This window comes from Vidua chalybeata, chromosome 2 (genome assembly GCF_026979565.1).
Source record: "Vidua chalybeata isolate OUT-0048 chromosome 2, bVidCha1 merged haplotype, whole genome shotgun sequence".
Lineage (NCBI taxonomy): Eukaryota > Metazoa > Chordata > Aves > Passeriformes > Viduidae > Vidua > Vidua chalybeata.
In genome coordinates, this window is record NC_071531.1 from 88,140,029 (window position 1) to 88,150,458 (window position 10,430).

The 10,430-nt window shown below is 45.7% G+C and overlaps 1 protein-coding gene across 1 annotated transcript; it reads left to right on the top strand.

The window, feature by feature from the left end:
• The first annotated feature begins 2,756 nt into the window (after positions 1-2,756).
• C2H11orf87 (chromosome 2 C11orf87 homolog) lies at positions 2,757-8,605 on the top strand. Its single transcript, XM_053936446.1, has one exon. The coding sequence runs from the start codon at positions 2,897-2,899 to the stop codon at positions 3,371-3,373; it is 477 nt and encodes a 158-aa protein (XP_053792421.1). The 5' UTR covers positions 2,757-2,896; the 3' UTR covers positions 3,374-8,605.
• The last annotated feature ends 1,825 nt before the right edge of the window (positions 8,606-10,430 follow it).

Here is a 10,430-nt window from a genome sequence, read left to right on the forward strand (position 1 = left end):
ACATAGTCATCTATTCTAATGCAATAAATAAGTAGTCCTAGCTATTCACTTTTGCAATAAACACATCTCAAGTTAGTAAATTCTTTGGTTTTGAACTTTATCCAATCCCCAATTTGGTTATTTTTGCCATAAACAGGGCTAACATTCTAAGGTATCTTCATACCTTTATTATATCTCCTAATACTGTTTTCTGTGCAAAAGGCCATTCTTACGGTGTTGCTTGGGTTTTTTTTTTTTAATGAATTCTTTCTAATCATCTAGCAACTTCTAAACAGCAGTCTCAGATCAACTGCTGCACCATCACAAAATTGCACATGCTTTTGCGATTAAATGCTATCCTTTTCTCACTTTCAGTTTAGGCTGAAAGGATTCGGGGGAGCCTGGTCAGGGAGCACAGCACTACTGGTTTATACCTTGATTGCTTCTGTGTAGGATCAGAAGTGTTCTCCAGTGGCACAGGCCATGATGAGTGGTCCCCATGCCCCTCATCCTGTTTTGCAGCCCCCCTATTCAGCTGCAGCTTTGCAAAGAATAGTAGGATGAAAGAGTGAATGGCCTGTGGATTGATGTGCTGTTTCAGCCTGTGGTGGTTGTTTTCTCCTCTAAGGCAGTGAGTACAGAGCACTGATTAATCCAGACCTCAGATGTGCACACTGGAGGAAGGCAAGAAGGAAGGAAAAAAGTGCAGGCAGAATGCCAGTGAGGCTATGGATGTGTGCGTGTGAGAGAGAGGGGTTGGACATGTGTGCAAGGAACGCTGGGCTGAGAATATAATTTGGGTTGGAACAGACTTTTAACACTCACCAAGTTCAGCCCCACTGCATGGGGAGGCATGTTTTAGCAATGACACCAGCTATGCACCTGGGAGGGAGCTGAGTGAGAGGAGCAATGGGCAGATGAGTGGGCAAGGGCTTGTCTCTCAGTACTGGACTGAACGTCTTTCCTCTCTGTGCAGCACCCCTCCAGCATCAAGCTGTATTATTCTGGGGAGGGGAAGGAGTAATGGAAACCCCTCTTTCTCTGGTTTTAGAGGAAGCATTAAGTTGGAGTTCCTTTGCAAATGATTGGGATTATCCCAACCATCTCGAATGTAGCTCATTCTATGCAGTGTAAATCTTTCTCCAGAACAATCACAGAGTTAACAGTGCCTGGCCAAATTTCACAAGCTGTGGTGCATTTACTTATCAGAGACAAAAGACAGTACAGAAGAAATCTGCCTTGAAGCAGCAAAGTGCTTAAATGCTCAGCTAGCCAGCTTCTGTCCATCTCTGTGAAAGGTTCTTGGCTATCAGGGTCTATCTATCTTGGCTATCTAACGGATCTTTGTTCTTGAGTGAAGATTTTTCCAACTCATGTCACAGCTTACCCTGTACAGATTTTCCTCCAGGCTTTTTAGCCACTAGAAAGGATGGATACTTTCCATTCCTCCTTATAGTCCTGTAACTTACACCAGAGCTTTATAGCAGCTCTCCTTCCAGCACATGGGGTTAGTCTAGAGCACATAACATGTAACCAATGGAACCTCTTAGCCATCAGATCTTGTCCCGTGTTGCCAGACACTACCACATCAGTTTGTTCCTTTTGGAAATGTAAAGAGTTCCATCCTAATGGTAATTATTTTTTTCTGCCCTGTTAGTACTTCTGAAAGAACTTTTCAAATAATAGATTTTCTTATGTCTAGAAATCATCCGATTTTTGGCTTAAGTGCATTAATGGGCAGCTCATACCTGTTTGTTCTTGACTAAAACGCCTGCGATGCACTCAGCCTTGGTAAGGCAAGTTTTCACACATATTCCCAGGAGTCCCTGGCACCGCTTCGCTCCCACAGATTGACACTAGCCTCCCCGAGCAAGGACGGGTACGCCGGCTTTGCGGAGGGACGGGGTTTTGGTACCGGCGGCGGCTCGGCACCCGGCTGTGGTACGGTGCGAAGGCGGCGGGCGGGTGGGCACACGGCAGCCGCGGGGTGCAGGCGCCGGCGGTGGCTCGGTGCGGGCGCTCTGGCCACGGCGCGTCTGCGTGGCTGGGGCCAGGGGCGAAGGGGCTGGGTGCAGTCGGTGCCTATGGCGGTACGTCCGGCTGTTTTGGGGAAGGGGCTGCGGGCCGCTCTCAGGTGGGCGGCGAGGGCTGGCGTTGCGCGGCCCCGGGAGCCGCGGGCGGCAGGGGCGCGGAGGGTGCGGCAGCGGGCCGGGGGCGCGGGCGGTGCCGCCGCCGCGGGGCCGTGCGGGGCGGCGGCCGCCGGGCCGGGCCCTGACGTCAGCGGCCGGGGCGGCTGCAGCTGCGGGCGGCGCTCCCCGAAGCGGCGGCGGCTCCGCTCCTGCGCTCACTCCGCGCTGCCGCAGCCCCCAGCGCCCGCGGCGCCCGGGCGCTCCCTCGCCGCGCAGGTAAGGAGGGGCTCCGGGGCGGGCAGCGGCTCCGGCACGGCGGGGCAGGACCCGCTCGGCTTCGGCAGCCCGGAGCCGCCGCGGCGCGGGGCTCTGGCACCCGGCCGCCGCTCCCTCGCTTCCTTTCCCGCGGCAACTAGTTGGGGGAGCGGCCGGGCGGTGCTGCCCAGGACGCCGAGGAATCGGCGAAGTCGGAGTGGCGGCGCGGTGCCCTGTCCCGGCACCCCTCCGCCGCCCCCCGGCAGGGAGCTGGGGCCGCTCGGAGCGGGGCGCCGGGCGGAGGCTGCCGCAGCCGGGTTTGGGGCGTGGGGAGCTGCGCAGGGTGGGTGCCCCGGGGCGCTGATGTGTCCGGCTCCCTTTGCAGGCTGCTCGGGTACTTCACAGCGAACGAGAGGCTGAGCCGGCAGCATCCCGGGCATTTCCAGCAAGCGCCCGACAGCAGCCCGATACCGACTGAAATTTAGACGTCTTCAGAGAGGGGAGGAAGATCCTCATCTTCCGTAGCCTCCTCAATGAGTGCCAAGCTCTCCAAAGAGTTGAGGCTGTCCCTGCCACCTTGTCTTCTGAACAGGACATCTGCCACCTTAAATACCAGCAGCACCTGCATCACGCAAGTGGGTCAACTCTTTCAGTCTTTCTCATCCACCCTGGTTTTAATTGTCCTGGTCACCCTCATCTTCTGCCTGATCCTCCTCTCCCTCACCACCTTCCACATCCACAAGAGGAAGATGAAGAAGCGGAAAATGCAAAAGGCTCAGGAGGAGTATGAACGGGACCACTGTGCCCGCAGCAGCAATAGCAGCAGCCAGCACCCTGGGACAGTGGTGCAGGGAGAGGCACCCCAAGGAAGAGACAGCCGACTGGGAAGATCCCCCCAGGACTCGGAGATCCAGCGCTCCTCTCCCTCGGCAGCCCCCAGCTCTCAGCAAGCACAAGCTTGTTTGGACACAGCTGGTGTGGGGCTCCTGCAGACGGTGATTTTGTCATGATGGTTTGGGGGAGACCTCGCGAAGGCACTGATGGATGTTTGTAAATATCTGAATGGTTATTCTAGTCCCCGAAGAAGAAGAAAACGTTGCTAATTCAAATGAACGAACAAGCCCATGATCCAAGCGCATGACAGATCACATTGCGTTTCTCATTGACTGTGTGAGGAAAGGATGCATCTTTTTACTGGAGAAGGAGCTGCACACAGCTACTAAATATCAAGTCATCCACCTGCACAAGAGGGTCAGGGGTAGGGGGTCCCTTTTCTCTGGACGTTATTACCCCAAGTACAGGGATAATTGGGTTTCCCACTGCTCTCGGGATTCCCGCTGCGCCCTGTGGCATTGTTACATGGTGTGGGTTGGGGTATGGGGGGAAAGGCAGGTCTGGTGGGTGCCTCGGGACCCTTCTGTCATCTCGGAGCATGCTGGTGGTACACTGTGGTCTCTCCTTTTGTGCTGGGATCTATGCCCCTGTCCCACCCCTCTCACTCCTTTCCAGAACTGGATATTGCTTGGTGTTGAAATGGCCATCCCTTGTTGGGCTTAACTGCAAGCACCCTCTGACCCCACAGCCCTGTGCCCCCAGCTGCAGCACTGAGTGACCCACTCACTATCTGGAGGATGGAGTCAGCTGTCTGCACAGAGTGGTGCCTGAGCTCATCAGCTCCCTTCATCTTGAAAAGCACCCCCTTCCCCATGCCATGAACCCTGAAACCCAAACCCAGTACTGTTCTGTGTGGAAGGGAGGGGTAATGTGCAGAACTCGCCTATGCCCTCCCAGGGAGTTTGTCTTTGTACCTCCTGTTGGTCCTGAACAATCCAGTTCTGCACCAGGCACCCTGCACTGAATGCCTGCGTTTACAGCTTTGTCTCCCAGCAAGGAATCCTGCAGCAGTACAGATCTTGCTTCTACTTTTTTAGGCTGATGTGTATTTTCAACCCTCCTAATCTTGTAGACAATTAGGGACAGGAAACACTTAATTTTATCATATGTCCTCTCTTGGGAAACAAATAATGCAGTTGAAAACGTCCACTCCCAAACCCTGGCAGATATTTATTTTTGAAGTGGCTTCTTAGAAGTGGTGTAGTTTATCCCTAGCAAACACAGAGAGTTTTGTTGTCTCTGGATGGCAGGTGTGAGTGGCTGCTGGTACTCTGTGTGTTGGAGGATGCAGTGTGGTTTACAGAAAATGTGTCTTTGTTTAGTGATCAAATCAATGACCATTACTTGAAGGTGCCTTAAGAGCATGCCGTATCCAAACTTTGAAACATATAGTGTGATACCGTAGCAGAGGCAGCCCTCTACTGTGCATACTAACATCTAAACATTGCAGCAAAGAAAAAGTGATCCTGAGGGATTTATTCGTTTTTTTTTTTTTCTTCCTGTTCCATCATTTAAAGTGATTTGAGGATATAGTAATAGCCCACAGTTTTTAATATTCTGTATCCTTTGTATTTCTTCTCTGACATGCTCTGTCTGCCAGGGTGGCTGATTGAAAAAATCCCAGACACGTAGCGCAGGAGGTCTGGAGCTGTAATCTGTGGGTGAATGTCATTAACCAGTTTCAGTCTGGGCAAGAGAGTGGCAGAAGTCCTCTATACTCCTATAGTACCCCCAAAATGCAGAGATTTCAGGGCAGTATTTCTGTTACCCAGTTTTCTTACTTCTTGATCTTTCCTGGTGTGATGGGAAAGATTGCTGTTAAGTTTGGAACCATGGTTTTAGGGAAGAGCTGTACCAGGGGGCACAAGGAGCCGCTCCGCCCGTTGAGGTTAGTGTGGAGAGCTGCCCTTCCTGCGACTGAGCGAGGGGTGTTTGCGGGAGCCACGCTGGCTCTTGCTGATAATGGGTACTTCGTTGTTGCTGGGCAAGGAAATTGGCTTTGTTTTGTTTCCCCCTAATAAAGGATGCATGAACTTTTGTGTTTAATCTCCTTATGCAACTGCGGCACAGTATTGCACCACAGGGAATAGATTTAGGACAATGAGGAGTGTTCAGTGAGCACTAATTGAGCTTCCTGACCGTTGATCTCCACTAAATAGAGAGGTATTACTTTCCCCTTTATTTTGTGCCTTTAAACCACCCCCCACCCCATCCCAAACCAACAGTGCATAATTTCGAGTTTTATAAAAGCAATAAGATGTTCCAAGTCACTCCTGTGCATTTCTGGTTGATGATTCCACTTCTTTAGTGTCTGAAGTCAGATACTCTTCCTTCTGCCTTATGCACTCAAGGCATGCAATAATTCCCCAGAAGTGTACTGCTTGTCACATCTCATTGCAGTTATAAAATTGCCCTATTTTTGGAAAAAAAAAAAAAAAGAAGGATGGAGAGATAGATATATATATCTTTATATATATATATTAAGGATATACAGGTATATGTATTATTTATATAATCTCATGCCACTGAAAGTAGTTGCAAAAGTGTGACTAGAGTTAAAATATTATCATGTAAAACTCTATCCTTTGTTAATTAGCTTTGATTTAATATTTTAATATCTCTGTATTTATGTAAATCTGTGTAAATTATATGGTCTATTAGTAAAATTTCATACTGACTTTAATTTTTGCAGAACTGTGAGCTTCTTGTGGTATCATCTAAGGTTTTTTATTTCTAAAGTTAAATTAGACATGAGAAGTTGTAAATTCCTATTATCACACAGAATTACTGCAATAAGGTTCATGCATATTCCCAGTACACAGCCCTATCTTGAGGTATTGCAAGCTTATGAGGTTTAATTGAATGGTCTCAGGAGATCCAGCTGATACAAGCAGGACACGTAGGTTTTCATTTTCATGAAACAATAAGCAATCTAGGGAATAGATGTGGATTTTTAAAACAGAGTTTATGCTTGGAGGTTCTGTCAAATCAATTGCTTCAAAACCCTACAGCTACAGCTAAACTTCTGCACTTAGCATTCAGTATTAATAAGGCTGATGCTTCTTTCCCCTCCTACTTAAACTAGAAAAGAGTAGGAAATTGTTCATATTTCTAAAGCATACATTTTCAGCTAAATGTGAAACTGCCCAAAGGGTTTTGAATATACATATTTTATGCAAGTGTAATATCTATGTATCTGTATCTATATATTTAAATATTTTTGTGTAACCTTTTCTACGATATTTGATAGAGATGCTGGGTAAATGCTTGTACCTTTCTTGAACATTAGGAAGGATTTTTACCCTCTCGATGCGGACATTCTTTCTCCTGTGAATTTGCACTGGTTTCGACGAGTGACAATGACGACTGGGCAGCTGAGTGCTGACTGATGGAAGCACAGACTGTCTTCACTCTGTTAGGGGACAAATCCTCCGGCTGGATTTTCCTGGTTCTGAATTGGAGCTGGTTGGCCACTAGCATCCCGCATGTGTAAGAATAAGAAGTGCTGTGGGGCTCAATAGTTCCTGTCTGGTTCAGCCATTCCATGGAAGAAGCACGACAGCAGTGACTCCTTTTGTAGAGCCTCGTGAGAACAAAGCTGATGGGCAATGTGATAGCTGTGCTGGGACTGCATTGGAGCATCAGTGATGCCTCATGCTGCACTCCTGTCCTCAGAGCCTGCTGCTGCCCTGGGGATTCATCCAGCTCCCGCTGGCATCAACAGGAGTGGCTTGCACTGACTGCGGAGGGACTGGGGTCCCATCTGTAGCCTGCACGGAGGGTGACAGCTCTCCACATCACCACTGCTGACCCTGCTCTGCACCTGTCCTAGCAGTCTTCACGGGGATGGAGACCACTGCCTCCCACGAGGGCTGGGTGGCACTGGGGAACCTGCACTGCTACTGTTAGCTCTGCTTCTATGGACTGAGGCACTTAGGTTCCTATGTGGATCATGGACAGGGAATGTCATTTCATTCAAATATATCATTCCGGCATTTTTTTCTTTGGGGGTTTGTCTACTGCAAATGTAGCTTCAGATAAAATTTGCCGGGCTCTCCATCCAGACATGTTTTAACTTTTGATACATCTCTCTCAGATGTATATCTGTAAGTTTCTAGATATATATCTCAAAGGAAATGCTGGACAAAATGCTGGACTTCATGCTACTGACAAAACTGTCCTATGACGAAAAAAAAAAGCTTTTTTTTTTTTTTTAATTTAAAATTAATTTTAGAGGCTGCATCTTTAATGTAAATAGCAAGTTACTCTGTGATTGTTTTCCATAGCATTTCTGAGTAATTGCTATCTTGTTTCTGGAAAGCCGTGTCCAGTGTTATGAAGCAACTGTGCTTTTTTTTCTTTTGTTGTTATGAATATGAGCGCAACTTTAATGTAGGGAGGAAAAAAGAACAGGATTTGACTCTTTATATAGCACTGAATTATTTTAAATCCAGTTATAGAATTTGGTTGCTTTTTTTCCTTTCTTGTGGTTATTCTCTCTGCACGTTCATATTTTTTCTATGGGTACTTGAAACCCTACATTTTAATAAGTATGCAAGATACGAAGGGAAACATGACAAATTATGTAGGAAATATTCTCTTTCCTCTTTTGTGTAAATAGCAAAATTTATAATGACTTAGATATTGTTTCATTACATTTCTCATCTCTGTAGAATTTGGCATGACACATATGCAAACCTTTAATAGCACTTTCATTTATGTTAAAAGTTAGAACTACTTTTATCCAGGATTGACTTACTCATCTCTTCCAGGTATCCAACATTTTTTCCCCTAAGCCAAGTTTTCCATCTGATTGCAAAATAAATTTCTAGTAGAACAGAGCCTCCTTCTGTTTTTAGTCTTTTACATGTGGGTCTCTGGTCTGAATCCAGCCAAACTTATTAGTGTAAAAAATGTGTTATGATCTTGCAAGAACTGGATGGTGTACAAGCCTTGAGGAGAGTGGTGACTGGCAAGCAAACAGGTGAAATGCCTGGCAATGGAAATAGTTGGCTTTCCTGTGTGGAGTTGTGGAAGGGAAGCCTCTCCTTCCACTGGATGAACCTGGGTGAAGGGCGACTCGTGCCAGCCACAGCAGAGACGAGTATCGATGTCCTTGCTGATCCTGTTGCTCTAAAATGTCATTTTCTATATGACACTAGATCTTATTTCTGTAAATTATGTGTAATGTATTTCTTATTCAAGTCAAAGAGGTTTTCATTGCTTCATCAGTACTATATGTTTCTGTGGATAATTAGAAGAATTAATTTTCCAACCCTTTTAACCTAATACCTCTACAAGCATCGATTTTGTATGAGTTAGGAAATAAATAAATATTTGGATCAGAACGCTGTCAGTAAAGATTGCCTTTATTTATATAATCTGGTGTTCCAGTTGGCTTTTCTTTGTTGTTTCCTTCCTTGAAATGGAGCAATATAATCTGTTCATTATCTTACTTTTCTAAGAGGTCAAGGACTTTAAAGCAAATACTGCAAAATACAGACATACAAATAGGAAAAATTTTGACATTGTATAGCAGAATGAAATCATGTAGACTTTTTTTTTGTTTTTTTCACAGTCATTCTTTGACCTCTTATTTTTCATACCACCTCCAATAAAGGAAAATTTTAACCTAAAATCTTAGAAAGAACTCACATAAAACACATGCTTTGCTTTTATTATTTTACCTTTCCTTACTACACTGTCAGTAACCAAGTACAGGTTAAAACTTTTCAAATGGTATCCCAGGGGATTATGAGTGCTGTAAACAAGGGGCCAGTATAGTAAGTTCTAAGGTGAAAACATTAGCTCTATAATACAGTAAAAGCAAGGAAGGACTGTGGGGTGAATTTGGGATTCTAAAGGAGTGGCTTAATTTTGTTCCTGGCTCTGTCACTCACATTGTGAGGCTCTCGGCTTCCAAGCTCTTTATATAATAATGTAACTAATCTATTAAACAGAGTTGGAGCCTGCAAATATACAGCCCTGAAATGAATAAATTGAGCATCATCTACATAAAAAAACCTCAGAGCATAATACAAATTCGAAGAGTCTTTATGCTGTAATCACCTGGCTTGGATTGTTCAAGTGCTTACACTTGGCAGCAAGATCCAAGTGGCACACTGCGCAGCTGGGAGACGGATGGCTGGGCAAGATGCTTGAACAGTCACACCGAGAGGCTCAATTTAATTTTTAATTTGAAGTGGAATACGTATTATGGAGGAGAGCCAAGAAAACTAATGTTTATTTTACCATTTCATCACACATAGCACTTCTTTTCTCAGTGCAGAAAACAGCCTTGTATGGTTTTAAACAGAGTGCTGACTAAGGTAATAGGAATATAGGAAAAGATGATTCTTGGGAGTAAACCCTTCACTAATGAAATTCATGGCACAACCTCCTTGAATACAGTGGGGCCTCAACTATGTCCAAGAAAATACCAGATCTTAGTTCTGCTGGCTCTCTATCCCTTGCCAGTGTCATCAGACTCTTGACTTCTCAGTATTTCTAGGGCACGTAGATTTCTCCTTTTCACTCGCCATCCATAAAATGAAGGATCACATGGGATTACCTATATGTGACACACTTTTGCTCACTTTTCTTTTGCTTTTGTTGCATCCTGCTATCTGACTTTCCACTAGAGAGCCTGTCTGTCTGCCCTTTCCACTAGGGATAGGCTATGTTGGCCAGGCTTGTCTCTTCCTCCTAATGGGTAATCTCAGCCCACGTCTGACATTAGGAAATTCTTCATTGTAAGTCATCAGTTGGTTTGATTTCTGCAAAGATTCTGTAGGACTTTGCTGTCATCTTGGTCCAGCTTGTCATACATTTACCCACAGTCCAACCACTCTGTAGCAAGACACAAGTTTTTGAGAAAGTGCTAGACTTCAAAAGAGCCTGAGAAATACCAGCACAATTCCCAGCATAGTCTACTGGCATTGGAACAGCATCACATTTCCTGATTAAGCTGCCAACCCAAGACAGCAGGCTGGAACTGCTGAGAAATCATCATTCTTTCATATCTATAATTTCTATCTTTCTATCATTTACAGGAACATTACTGTAAGGAAAAGCATCAGTGACTGCAGAAAGGAGACAAAATAAGGGAGAGGATATGATTATGAGTATTAATATACAAATATATGTAAAACCTGTGGAACAGACAAGATCAAC

Excerpts from the sequence above, each read along its gene's own strand:
- C2H11orf87 (XM_053936446.1), top strand. The coding sequence starts at position 2,897 with ATGAGTGCCAAGCTCTCCAAAGAGTTGAGGCTGTCCCTGCCACCTTGT.